The following is a 14,948-nucleotide window of genomic DNA, read 5'->3' as shown; positions in this document are numbered from 1 at the left end:
TAATTTCAACTATGCGCACACATAAACTTGCATCCAGACGGGCGATTGCTTGGCACACACAGGGCGCGAAGCGACTGACGGCAAGGGGCTAGGTGGAGATTCCCTTATATCTGCTGCTGGTTGACTAGCACTGGGATTTGGGTGATCCTGTTCGGGCTGCACTGACTGCTCGGCTAGGTGTGGCTGCAGATCTATTTCCTCTTTGACAGCAGTTTCAGGATCGACAAACTTTTTCATGTGAGCAATGTTGAGCAACTTATTGTTCCCATTTGTGTCTTGTAAGATTACAGCATTTCCATCTTTGCGAATGACAGTGTAAGGTTCTGGCTCATAGTTCGGTGAAAGCTTGTTTTCACGTGTCTGCTTTAATAGCACTTTGTCTCCCTCCTCAATATTGCTGTGTTTAGCTCCTCGTGTTCTGTCTGCATATTCCTTTGGCGGAGTTTTGCACGACTGTCTCTCTCTCTCAACAGCTGTTGCCAATATGCTTCCGTTGTACCTGACGGTCTTTGGAGAATTCAACTCGAGGAAGCTTGTCGCACAGTTTCCTCCTCATCAGTAGTTCTGCAGGCGACACTCCAGTAACAGTATGTTGGGTAACTCTATACTGGAAGAGAAAGTTCTCAAGTGCTTTTCTCCAATTTTCCCCTTCAAGGCGAACAATTCGCACAATCTTCAGAATTGTTTCATTGCCTCGTTCCACTTCTCTGTTGCTCTGTGGCCAATAGGGTACGCCCTTCTTGTGGCTTATACCCAAGTATTCTAGGAAGCCCTCAAATTCCTTCGACGAAAATGGTGGTCCGTTGTCACTGCGTAGAGCTTCTGGCAATCCATTGTTCTGAAAATAGCTTCCATACTCTTTATCAAGTGTTGAGCATTTGTCTTCTTTAGGAGAATGGCCTCGAGCCAACGAGAATAATAGTCGACAACCACCAAGAGGTGTTCACCATTTGAGATCTCAAGAAGATCAACTGGGATCTCCTGCCAGGGCCCATCAGGCCGACTGCTTGACCTCACGGGTTCTGGTTTTGCTCTTGGTCCTACAAGCTGACAGGAATGGCACGAACGTATGGCATCCTCCACCTGTTTGTCCATTTGGGGCCACCACACTTTCTCTCGCAGCCTGGCTTTAGTACGGACGATGCCCTGATGACCTTCGTGTGCCGACATGATGGTTTGTTTCGAAAGACTCTGAGGCATCACAATGCGAGTTCCTCTCATCACTACTTGTCTTATTACCCACAGTTTTTCTTTAACTGCTTTGTAGATGGTACCTGACAACTGGGTCCAGTCACCGGTCGTTACAGCTTTGCGCACTATCTGTAAGGTTGGGTCATTTGCTGTGGCAATCTCGACTTGCTTCGGCAGTAAAGCGGCTGGCACTGTTGCACTTGCCACACTGTATGCAAAATCTTCAGTTTCTCGGGTGTCCTCATTTGAGTTGAGCCAACGGGCAGGCGGCTGAGGACATCTGCTGCATTAGCTTTGCCTGGTATGTGTGTCAACGTGTGTTGGAATTGCTGCAAGTATAACTGCCTTTCTATCCGGGCAGATGGAGGTTTGGACTTTGCACTGAGTACTGTGACTAGCGGCTTGTGGTCAGTGCGGATCTCGAATTTAATTCCGTACAGGTACATGCAAAACCTCTCGCAAGCCCATCTGACAGTTAGAGCTTCTCTTTCAAATTGGGAGTATCTTGCTTCAAATTTGCTAAGCTTTCGGCTAGCGTAATATATTGACCCGTAGGTCCCCTCTTCTTGTTTCTGCTCCAGGATCGCTCCAACTCCAGCAAAAGAGGCATCGGTTGTGAGGCGTGTCGTGGCACCCTGTCTGTGGTAGGCCATCACTGGTGCTCTATTTAGCAGGTCTTTGATTTCTTGAAAGGCTTTGCTCTCTTTTGCGCCTCACTGCCACTTAACATCTTTGTTGGTTAGGTCCCACAATGGACTTGATATGGTTGCAAAGTTTGGGATGAACTTCGCGCAAAATTGAACCTGACTGACCCAAGGAAACTTCTTACTTCAGTCTGGTTCTGGGGCGTTGGTGCTTCAACGATAGCTTTCACTCGCTCACTTGAGAGAGTACATCACCCATGTAAACCATGCTGCTAACACCAATGTCACACTTATCATAGTTCAGGGAGAGGCCAGATTCCTCCCGCTTGCGCATGACCCTGTCTAAGTTCTCATCATGTTCTTTGTCGTCTGCCCCAACGACTCGCAGGTCATCATGGAGGTTGTATGCAAGGGGGCAGCCCTTAATTACTTGCCACACGATTTGCTGGAATTTTTCCGTGGCCATGTTCACGCCAAAGTGTAAGCGCTTGTACCTGTATAACCCATCAGGCGCAGCAAACGTTGTAATGTCCTTAGAGTCTGGATCTAACTCAATTTGGTGGAAAGTCATATTTAGATCTAGGTTGGAGAAAACTTTGGCATAGGAGACCTCTTGAAGTGTCTCTTCAACTGTTGGAACTGTTTGTTTCTCCCATACAATGGCCTGATTTGCTTGCCACATGTCAAGACATATTCTGATGTCATAATTAGGCTTCTCAACTACAACTAAGGGATTCACTCAGCTGGTTGGTTCCTCCACGTTTTCAATGACATCAAGTTTGAGCAATTCTTCTAGCTTCTCAGTGACTTTAGCTCTTCTACTAAAGGGAATTCTGCGTACTGGTGAGCGACTCGTTGACCATTCTCGTCAATGTGGAGGTTTAGCTGATACCCTTTGAGCTTGCCAAGACCTTGAAATACTTTTGGGAATTTGGTCTTTAGTAGAGCCTTTCTGTCAATTTGGTTTGCAAGGTTTTAACTCTCAAGGCATTAACTCTCATTAACTTTGTTATTGCACTCCAACAATCTAGCATTGCCCCCTGTTACAAAATTAAACATTTACTCTGACATTAACTTACAACTAGCATCAGAGTCTATAACAACGTTTATGAGCTTATCTTCAATCATGAGTTACATAGTGTTCTGTCCATCAGTGTTCCCGGAGTTGTACACGTAAAATCACCACTGCTTACACAGTTCTCGGCACTCGTGTCTCTGGTCACGTTGTGTACATCGCGTTGTTCATTTGAATTTCCTCCTCTTCGTCCACGACTGGGTTTTGTTCGTGAGTTTCCACGACCACGACTTGAACTGTGGATAGAGTCCCGTCCTTTATTCTGCTTGGAATGACAACACACTTCAAAATGACCCACGTGGCCGCACTTTTCACACTTGTGGTCACGTGAGTGACGGCAATCTTTCGCGAAGTGACGAGACCCTGTTAGGGATAAATTCCGACAAGCGACATGGCCTTGAAACGGTGACATGAGAGCTATGAATTGGCGACGAACGACAGACTACTCTAGCGAAATAGAGAAAGCGACACCAATGGCAGGATAGACCGACAACGAATTTCGGAACTAAGAATGCAGTGGTTGTTTTAAACGTCTGAGTCGAAGTGGCGACGCTCTTACAGAGTTTTAAATGTGTTTTCCTCTCTCACGCGCGATGTCGACGGTTCGTGAAACACAGACTTTCTTATATATGCTAAAACGTCCACGTCGAATAAATCGAGTCCGTCATTGCTGAGTATTTGCTCTCACTCTCAGCTGAGTGAGCAGTGCCCTAAAACGCCTAAAAACACGCTTAAGGAAAAAGGAAAGAAATCTTCGACCGTCTGCTTCATATTTTTATTAGTGGGTCACCAAAAAAGAATATGAAGCTGTATTATCAAAGAATGGCATTATGGAAGGAAAAGAGAGACAGGGGAAACCTGCCAAGGTCTTATCGTCTTCAGCAGAAGATAAGGGTTACGCCAAATTCAAAGGAAGATTATAGATAGGAGAGATTATCTGATTGAGGCCGTTGAGATTTCGAGTTAAAGAACGGTTGTTAAACATAAACATGGCAAAAATAGTCATAGGTTCGATTGTACTTTAGGTCCAAATACTGACTGGAAAATGGCTAAAAATAGCAATTTTCAAAATTTCCCGAGGGAAGCATGCCCCCACATCCTCTAGGAGGTTAGCAACTTGAGCGCTCGAAAGCATGCCCAAGCCCTTAGAAAGCATGCCTCCAATATGCCCCCCAGCATACCGCTAGCCCCTTTTCCTTCATTCTGAGTCGAAATGTGATGCTTTAAAAGTAACCAAAAAGTAATCATTAAACCCACCGACCGGAGAAATGCTGGCTCTGCATAAGAATTCATAGTACTGAAAAGTGTTCGAAGCAAGTGCAAAGCATACAAGGAGTAAGTTATGTCCAAAGAGATACTTTATTACATATGTACTTGACTAAAACAGCAAGGAACCTTCAATGCGTGAGAATAATAGTTTCAGCGTGAGAGCGCAAGATTGAATTCGTTTGCGTGAGCCTCATGCTCAATGCGTGAGACTTGAGAGCACTGTGTCGGAATTTTTTTAAATAAACAAAGGTATTACGATGTGTTATACGTGTAGATTCATCTTAATCGAACAAGGTCAAATTTCCCGACACAACTCCTCTGAGACGAAATTCCGACATGCGACACAGGAATCCAGCGAAATGTCGACATGGCTGGTGGCGAGTTTCAGACAGGGGACATGGGTACCCTCCCTAACAGGGCCTCTTTTACTGACTGTTTTTCCCTTTTTTCCGTCTCAGACTATGGTACATGTCACAAACAGCGGAACTATGCTTGTTGATGACTTAAAGCTGTTTCTTCATGGCCTTCCACCTGATTGCCAAGAAAGTACTTTAACAGATTTTCTTGAAGGTACACGTACACACCAATTATTAAACTGTTGGGAGCCTCTTTTCCCCTAAATAAAATGCAGGGGGTATTATGAGGCAAGACGCTAAGACATGGCACAACCCCTACTCATCTAGACCACCTTTTGTGTTCGGGATCACTGATAAACACTTGTCTAAGAACCTCCAAGAGAAAAGACCAGCTACCAGTGTTGAAAGTAATCGGATATCCTGTCAAGAACTTAGATTTTTTCTAAATGTACTCAGTAATGTACTCTAAAATTATGCTGTTTTCAATTTTTGCGTGTTGTTTGTGTGTGTGTTTGTTTGTGAACCTGAACGTGTAGTTCCAGAAAATATCCATACCCACCCCAAGGAAGGTTAACGGAAATTCCAAGGAGGAGGGGGGTTTTACAAAGCACAATTTTTTAAAGGAAAGTATGACACTAAAATGGAATTTCCACAGGGGTGGGGGGTTCAAGCTAAAAAAAACTTTCCGTGGGAGGGGTATGGATATTTTCTGGAACAACACAATACATGTAAATGGAGTAAAAATTGTTATATTATAATCCCCCATGATAAACCTGGGTGCTTTTCGGGAAAACAATGACAAATATGTTATAAAAATAAACAAAAATGTACTACCTTCACACACTAAATATTTTATCTTTCATAAAGCATTTCTATACTAGGGAGGTAAATAAGTACTCCCTGAAAAGTTTGGTGAGGATCTACAGCCACTTCTTTAAACCCTAACCCAATTTCAAACCAGAATATGTGATTTTATCTGCAAGTAAAGTACAGGGTACTGCTTTTGTTTGCCAGTGTTTCTCTGATTCTTTTTAGTTTAGTGTTTAATACAGGAACAAAGTCTGCCCAGATCAAAGCTTCAGTCTTTTACAAACCAAAAAGAAGGTTTATTTTTTTCCTCCAAAAAAATTGAATCTTATACCCCTATTGCACCGGGATCTCTGATCAGTTAATTAATATAATTAGATAACACCAAATTTGGTCAATTTACCAGGTGTGTGCGGTTTTCCTGGTGCAGTCACAAAAGTTAGCATTCCCTCTACAAAGGTAACTTCTGACAACTTCAGATGTTTGGTTGTACAATTTATGACACTTAGTTAAGAATTGTTTTTCTACCCATTCCCTGCTTATGAGATGATACAAAGTTGCATGAGCTTAACCAGTTATCAAGCACCCTGTGCAATAAAATGTAGGTTACTCAAATGATAAAATTATGTTCAAATTCCTGCAGTTAGACATTATTTTAAATAACTGCGGTAGCATTTATATGGAGATGTAATTTTAGTTAAGTTATTTTGGTGATATTTTGTATCCTTGTAGGGTAAGTAAAAGTACATGCACCCTGGCCTACAGTACATGTATCTGTTAACACCTTAATTCTTTCCTTCCAGACATATGCTTTTGTGACACTTGCTGATGCAGTAGTAGCAAACTGTTTGCTAGGAAATGTAAGTATTCATTACTTAATATCTAGTCTTGTATTAAACTGTATTTAATATTGATTTTTTTGATTATAAATAAGTATATTGAAATGTAAAGCAACAAATTAAATTTAATGTAAATGAACCAATGTACCAATCGGAACTTAAAATAAAGTACAAACAGCATTTAGCATGCAAACAAAAGTCGTGTCCGATAGCCCAGTGGTAGATAAGCGTTTTTCAATTAATATTAAACAAATGAATACTGTGTTGCTTGACTGGAAGGGAAGTGAATTTTTTGGGGAAAATATTTTTAGGACATTCAAATGACAGATTATGGAGACAGATAATGCTTATAAAATGTTTTTCTGGGGCTTGTGAGAATGAGTTTTGAACTAGTGCCACATAGTTACACCTTGTAACCACACCATACAAATATATGGAACTTTAAATTTTATGTCCATTCATAACACTTTGCACTAATCTTGTTGACTTGCAGTTCCTGATACAAATTCAAATTACTTTTTAAATTATTTATTTTACGTTAATTTAATAATCAAGAGGTGCTACCTTGAAAAAGCCTTTTCTCTTAATTAATATGGCCAATATGGTGCAAATATTTGTATAATAATACTTAAATGCATCTATTCCCAAGCCTCACATTTATTTGAAAAATTCTTTGTTTGGAAACTTTAACAGAAAGCTTGTGATCGTAGTTATGCATCATTTTATACAACATATGTATATATGTTTGGAAGAAAAATATTAATGGTCAATTACCGATTGATTGAAAACAAAATACTTGGGCTCTAATAAATGTAGAGGTACATAGTTCTGTCTGCATCTAAACTGAAACAGGTTGGAATGTGGAAATACAGTAAAAAAGGTTGTCCAAATTGCAGTTTTCATGGTCCAGTCGCCATGGCCGGGTGGACATTTAATCCCTGTTTTCATGCTTAAAAATACTATCTTAATGTTAAATGTGTTCCATCCGTTTTGGGTTAAGGCAGGGGGATGTTTTGCAGGTCAAAATGAAATTCAGGTTAAAATGAGTTTAGCCTCATTTGATGCTCAATTTCCTTTGTCTTCTAACCCTACTTATTCATGATCCATGAGTAATTAGGGTTAAGATTCATTTTAACCTGGTTTTCATTTTGACTTGCAACACATATATTCATGCTTAGTTGTTTCCCATCAACAGACACTACTGTACTGTGATGACAGTGGGCACTTCTACCAAGTGAAGGCCTGTCGTTATGTTAAACGACAATTTAGAAGAAAGGAGGTGAAGTATGATGTACATGTACCACCAAAAGAAAGAATCGATCCCAAACCAGTAAAGTACATGTACACACCTCCAGAACATGTACATCAGTTTACACCTGACTACAGCATGCTTTTGCTCTCCAAACCAAAGAAAAGGAGAAAAAAGGGAGATGATTTAACAGTCTGGATTGGTGGTGTTGGTTCAGCTTCATTTAAGAAGAGACCAAAGCCAAAGAAGAAGAAGAGGACGAAGAAACAGGTTTGTCGGGTCAGTTGTTTGGTTATAGTACACTTGAACTTATGCAGTGGCAGATATTAACATGAAGGGGATACATAATATGTTATTTGACGGGTGGTGGGCCCCTATAGTGAAAAACTGTGACCGAAGATGAATGAGGCAAATAATCGATCTGCAAGACACCGATGAATCCCAATATCTTGCAATAACAGAGTTCAGTAAATTGTTTTATCATCTGATCACCAAGTTTGTTTTCATAATTTGAGTTACTCTCTGACAGCTCAAGAAAGCGATCTACTTACCATTTTTTCAGACAGGAGCGTGTGTACATCTGTTGGTAATTAATCTACGCATCAACAGAATAGTATAATTTGCAGCAAAACATATATGTATGGTATTACACATGAACAGACTAATATTTGCAGACCTGTGGTTATTTGCAGTTTTCGTGGTGGACTTTTGGCCAATCAAAAGGAAGGAAAAAATGTCTCAAATGATGATGGGTGTTAGTGAATAATATTATTAGCCAAGGGTAACTTAAAAAAAATACTACTGGCAGTGGTAACCTTTTCCTGATCATGAATCATTATCATATGTGTTTGATAATATCTAGTGCCTGTCCTAATGGTTACTAGCTAGTGTTTGTTAACTTTCCTTTAGGTGTCAAAGCTGGAGCTTCACAAAAGTGAGTCATTTCAGTTTGGTAATTTATGTCCAGAGAGCAAATGTAATAGTGGCAATGCGGCGGATGCTACATCTACAGCAGGAGTAGTTGAACCAGTGTTGCCTGTACAGGAAACCAGCCCAGAATCAGGCAAACAAGAAGAAAATGTTCCCGTGGTGGAAGTTATACATGTAGAGGATCAGATGACAGGGGTACATGTAGTTGAACCAGTGCTGCCTATACATGAAACTGGCCCAGAATCAGGCAAACAAGAAGAAACTGTTCAAGGGGTGGAAGTTATACACGCAGAGAATCAGATGGCAGGGGTACATGTAGTTGAAGCAGTGCTGCCTGTACATGAAACTTGCTCAGAATCAGGCAAACAAGAAGAAACTGTTCCAGGGGTGGAAGTTATACACCCAGAGGATCAGAATGCCACTAAACCAGTAAGCAACAACCGGTAAGATATACTGTGTCATATATTGTGTCATCCTGAAATGGAACAGAACATTTTACATCTGCCGATTTACTGTACTTTCTGTCAAATTCATGCACATCCATTCACATTCGTGAACATTCAACTAAATATAGAGACACAGAAAAAAGTGACACTGGCTTTTATTTTACAGCTTACAAACTCAGGTCATTATTGAGCATAGCTACCTTGGTCCTCTGTGCTTACAGTTTACTAACCCAACCTCAGTTGTTGATGTAAAAAGTGAGATTATGGAGAGAACTGGACTTCCAACCAAACATCAAGATCTTTACTGTAATGGAAAGAAGGTAAGACAGAAAAAAAAATGTAAATCACTTAAACCTTAACTTTAACAATACTTTTATCTTTTGTAAGAATGAGATAAGATTTATACCAATGCTGATTTACATGGACAAGCTAATGTTGTACAATGTCGGTTAGTTCCCAAACCTCTAAACTTCTAATAAGAAGGCTTTTCAAGGACGTGCGCTTTGGCAATCGCATTTATTGAGAAGGGTTTGAAACCTGAACTGCAAAGCAACCTTGTAATTCTTTAGCTTCTAAGTTCCCTAATGTTCCTTTGCCTCTGATGTTTCTTGAATTTTTTTCTACAGCTATGTGACAGTCAAAGTTTAAGACCCCTCATCGATTATAATCAAGACAGTCTTACACTAACACTCTCTATTGGGTCTCTTAAAGGTGGAGGTAAGAATAAACGCAATTCTGGTCGTGAAGTAGGGTAGAAGGTTTGCCTTATACGTGAACAAACTCGTCAATCTCTCTCGCCAGTAATACTACCTTTTGTGGTTGATTTTTGTGTGGCTTACAGGAAGCCACACTATGTCATGATCGGATTTCTTTATTTATTTGTCTACGAGAGTGCGAGAGTCAGTCACGTGGTCTTGTGTCCCACGGCGCACTAGTATGAGTCAGCCATTTCGGTTGTAAGCGTGGTCTCTAGTTTCCCCTGCTTTTAGTTTTAAAGGTAAGTCGTTTTTCATTTTGAGCTTGGTCTTGAGTTCTGCATCTCATCATTTCTTTTACGTGTCGAAAATCTAGCTTCGTAATTAAGTACAAATAACGAAACCCGTTTGGAAATGTTGTTTCACTTTCAGGTGTTCATGCAAGTCGACAAATCGAGACAACGGGAGTAAAATTCCTCGCGAAAGCTAGAACAGACTTGGCATGTGTCCAGTGCAGGTTCTGCAGGAGCTATTGTACCTTTAAAAGCCAATATTCGTTGCTTTGAACCGTCAGGAGTTTAAAATGTCTCCATCGGTGACCACAACTTCAAAGACAGTACCACTTTAGTTTGAAAACAATATAAATCGCAGACGCCTTCTCAAGACTTTCGGAAACAAGAGGGTAATGTATTTCATCTTTTTACATTTGGATGGAATTAGTGGAATTACTTGTTTACAAATGTAAGTCACGGAAGAGGTCATTCAATGATCAGTTGACTGTAAAGCCGTCGATTTGCGGAATATACTTTTACCCTCTTGAGTAAGTACGCTTCTTTGCCTCAGTTTGAATATGAACTGTGACCTTTTCTCCTTGTCCAAATTAGATATTCAAAAGTGAAATAAATTACCATATTAGAGTTGATTTGCATTTGTTTACTGTACTTAGAAATCATAATCACATTGTTCGAAAAGTAAGCTTATTATATTGGGAGATTTAGACAACGATTTCTTTGCCATCTACGATGGCGGGTCAAATGACGTCATTTGACATTGCAACATCACAGCCATTGAATATGGTATCATTTTGTAGAACAAGCTCAGGGCTATCCAATCAATATAAGTTTAGTACGCTGTGCATTAACAGAACAAAAATCAGAGGGGGTTTCTTCCATTTCCCCCTTATACGACGGTGGGGGTACGAGTTAGCTTGTACGTCCAAGGGTTAAATAACAATGCAAAACACCTAAATTCTATTCGTAAAATCTAAATATGGGAATGAACAGCCATGATGTTTGAATTCTAAAAATTAACTAGTTAGATGAGAGTTTTTCTCGGTATATCTTGCTTTTAAGATTACTCTTGAAACCCTGCTCAATCATCACAGGTCAAATACTTGATCTTGCAATTGATTATTGTCAACTCTTACGTTACACTCAGCATACAAACTCATCAATCCTGAGAATTATTCTTCGCTGAAATTATTGTTTGCCCTCATTCCGAGTTCAAAAACCCCTTGAAATTTTCATTTTTCTGCATCAGGCATGCAAGTAAATCTTGGTAAACACGTACAGTTTGTATATAATACTTCAACTGTGAGATTGAGCTTTAGCTAGCTTTTATGAAAATGCGTTTTTCTTCTGAAAGTTCCTATACTGAATTTACCGCAGATAAAGGTTATACCTCAAAGACGTTAGCACAACACATTGTAAATGATTGCATGTCTGCGAGTAAGAAGATGTCTGAAAAAAATTGCAATTCTGAGGAAAAATTGAGCCTCGAGAAGATCTAGTGGCTGAAATTATCTGAAACCTAGCGTCCAGGCGAGCACACATGACAACATACACGGCACCAGTGTCTTAGGTTTAACAAGGTTTGGGCCAGTTGAACTTTTTAAATTTTTCTAGGCACTCAACAAGCTTGAGTGGCTCTTGGCTATCGTTTTCTTTTCTGCTCAGTAACCTCCTGAGTATATTCATAGCTCCATGGCGCTGTGAAATAAGTGATTTGTTTTTTCTGGTCACAAGACTATGTTACATATTCTATATGGTGGATGGTAAAGTAGCTGGCAAGTAGTACTGTCTTCGTACTGCAAGCCTGGTCAAGATCTCTTCTGCTTCATCTTGAGACGGATTCAGATACGCCTGGTGTATGGCTAGTCGGCCTCTTCTGTACATTACAAACAACATGCTGAAGTACTGGGCTATTTGGTCTGCAGCAAGCTACTCTTCTTTGCTGGACATTTTCCTGCCACTACTGTCTTGCATAGTCTCATCTTACTGCACTCATTCACTACACTTTCGTCCTGTTCCCTCACCTTCCAAGAATGTTCTTTTCGGGTTCCTCTTCGTGATATTTTCAGACCCATCCCTTTGAGATTTCTCACGTGGATCATGATCACTAAAGGACGTTTGGGATTTCAACCCATTTTATCTTGATGCTGTCTATGCCGTTTCCCTCTCTAACTTCATTACGTGTTTGCCCGCATCCAAGTGTCTCTGCAGAATGCAAAAGACTGCTATGCTTTTATGAATCTCTCTTCAGGGTAGGAGGAATACACTCTTGTAGCTTTAACAACTTGGGACTCTTCTTCAATAGATTGCAAGGTCTTAGACAGGAGTACCCAACGACACTTTAACTGGAAATTTAAGATGTGACTTCCCAAGCACTGATTCTGTGCTCCCACGTCAATTACCATTAATAATTAACTTTCCTGGGAAAAAAAATATCCGCTCTTCACTGCTAGCAAGATCGACTTTATTTCATAAAACTCCCAGCCAGACATGGCAGTTAGCCAAGTAGCCAGCCAGCAGTAAAGAGTAACATTTGAAATGCCAGCAAGGCAATTATGGGCGAAAAAAAATGTTCTGGCCAGCGTTTTGACCTAGATTAAAAACAAACGCATTGTTTAGGACCTTTATTGAACAGCCTATTGTCTGTTGACTATTATTAGAGATAAATTAGCAATATGTGGTTATTTTTGCCGCTATGAGCAAAATCTACACTTTGATTATCTTATCCCTTAAAAACAATGCAACTTACCATTTATGTCTTGAGCGGTCGGGCAAGGTGTCTCCCAGCACGTTGTTTTCCGATACTTCAGATGCCTTCCAGGTTCAGCATACGTGTGACAGTTTGGCACTTTACGTTCTGACATCTAAAATGATTCACGCTAATGTTTAAAATAAGACCCCTCTAATCCTTGTAGACATTCAGATTAAACTTGCTTTCACCAAAGAAATGTTTGTTGCAAAATTACTTTTATATAATGCTGTAAGGGAAATGAACAAAAAAATAATATTGAAGTCCTTTACTAATACATATCGGCCTTACTTCTACATTGCTAGCCCAATAATGATTGTAATTTCAACTACAGCAGCACACTTTATATGTTTACCCCGATTTAGTAGTTTAAAATTATTTCTGATGATTTTTTTGAAAAATAAAGGGCTATGCCAGCTCCCTAAAACAACTAAAGGGAGCTGGTTTAGTATTGATTAGTAACACCATGTTTACCTCAAAAGTATTGAAAAACATCTTTTTCTTTTTCTTTGGACCACTGTCTTCTCTGAGCTTCCCACTCTGGAATTGCGAGATAAAAGTGTATAAACCACATTAGAATCTTTATCATAAAATGAATAAAAAAAATCTTGATAATACATACCTTGAATGTTGGTGATCCATCTCAGTCCATGTCACTGCTTCATGCCTTGCCCAAGACTGCAAAGCACTGTCAACACAACGTTCATAAAATTAATTAACTTGAAAGCTAAACAACTAAAGACACTCATATTCCTAGAGGTAGGTTACCGTAAAAATTTCATAAATACCCATTGAAGGGATGTTAAAGGCCGTTCACCGTAAAAGTTTCACACAGTTAAGTGCAAAGTTTCGCAGCAAAGACCCCGGCATTGTTGGGATGTTATAGGCCGTTCACCGTAAACGTTTCACACAGTTAAGTGCAAAGTTAACTGTGTAACCAGTAATTGTGTCAGCTATTAAAGTGTTTGTTGTTGTTGAAGTTTCGCAGCAAAGACCCCGGCATTGTTGGGATGTTAAAGGCCGTTCACCGTAAAAGTTTCACACAGTTAAGTGCAAAGTTTCGCAGCAAAGACCCCGGCATTGTTGGGATGTTATAGGCCGTTCACCGTAAACGTTTCACACAGTTAAGTGCAAAGGTAACTGTGTAACCAGTAATTGTGTCAGCTATTAAAGTGTTTGTTGTTGTTGAAGTTTCGCAGCAAAGACCCCGGCATTGTTGGGATGTTAAAGGCCGTTCACCGTAAAAGTTTCACACAGTTAAGGGCAAAGTTTCGCAGCAAAGACCCCGGCATTGTTGGGATGTTATAGGCCGTTCACCGTAAATGTTTCACACAGTTAAGTGCAAAGTTTCGCAGCAAAGACCCCGGTTTGGTTGGGATGTTACAGGCCGTTCACCGTAAAAGTTTCACACAGTTAAGTGCAAAGTTTCGCAGCAAAGACCTCGGCATTAATGGGATGTTACGGGCCGTTTATCGTAAAAGTTTCACACAGTAAGTGCAAAGTTTGGCAGCAAAGACCCCGGCATGGTTGGGATGTTACAGGCCGTTCACCGTAAAAGTTTCACACAGTTAAGTGCAAAGTTTCGCAGCAAAGACCTCGGCATTAATGGGATGTTACGGGCCGTTTATCGTAAAAGTTTCACACAGTAAGTGCAAAGTTTGGCAGCAAAGACCCCGGCATGGTTGGGATGTTACAGGCCGTTCACCGTAAAAGTTTCACACAGTTAAGTGCAAAGTTTCGCAGCAAAGACCCCGGTTTGTTTGGGATGTTACAGGCCGTTCACCGTAAAAGTTTCACACAGTTAAGTGCAAAGTTTCGCAGCAAAGACCCCGCTTTGGTCGGGATGTTACAGGCCGTTCACAGTAAAAGTTTCACACAGTTAAGTAATAATAATAATAATAATAATAATAATAATAATAATAATAATAATAATAATTTACTAATTTATATAGCGCATATTTACATATTCTGATCAATAGCGCTTTACATATTTAAGAGAAAATTAAAAATTACATTACCATGAAATAAAATAAAGTTATTAATTATAAAAATACTTCTTAAAAAGATCAGTTTTAAGACGAGATTTAAAACTGTTAAGTGATGTTGCTTGACGAAGCTCCACAGGTAGGCCATTCCAGAGTTTTGGGAGCTGCTACTGAAAATGATCTAGCTCCCAATGTTGACAGCATCTTTCCCTTGGGATGGTCCAATAAGGGCTTACCAGTAGACCTAAGATTATATAATGAATTCGATTTTATACTAATTAGATCGCTAAGATAAGTTGGCGCTAGGCCATAAATACATTTAAAAGTCAAAAGTAAAATCTTATAATCAATACGCAAAGAAACCGGCAGCCAGTGCAGCTCGTAAAGCGCCGGTGTAATGTGAGAAAACTTTCCGATGTCAAG

At 40.0% G+C, this 14,948-nt stretch overlaps 1 protein-coding gene across 1 annotated transcript; it reads left to right on the top strand.

The window, feature by feature from the left end:
• Positions 1 to 4,436: 4,436 nt before the first annotated feature.
• LOC145469755 (uncharacterized) lies at positions 4,437 to 10,625 on the top strand. Its single transcript, XM_081453548.1, has 8 exons — positions 4,437 to 4,749; positions 5,749 to 5,801; positions 6,146 to 6,202; positions 7,377 to 7,709; positions 8,340 to 8,803; positions 8,973 to 9,126; positions 9,433 to 9,523; positions 9,934 to 10,625. Exons 1-8 carry the CDS (start codon positions 4,437 to 4,439, stop codon positions 10,065 to 10,067), a joined length of 1,599 nt encoding a protein of 532 aa, XP_081309674.1. The 3' UTR covers positions 10,068 to 10,625.
• The last annotated feature ends 4,323 nt before the right edge of the window (positions 10,626 to 14,948 follow it).

The sequence above is a fragment of the Orbicella franksi genome, chromosome 15, assembly GCF_964199315.1.
Source record: "Orbicella franksi chromosome 15, jaOrbFran1.1, whole genome shotgun sequence".
Taxonomy (NCBI): Eukaryota; Metazoa; Cnidaria; class Anthozoa; order Scleractinia; family Merulinidae; genus Orbicella; species Orbicella franksi.
The sequence above is the reverse complement of the archived record's forward strand: the minus strand, read 5'-3'. Positions and strand labels throughout refer to the sequence as shown.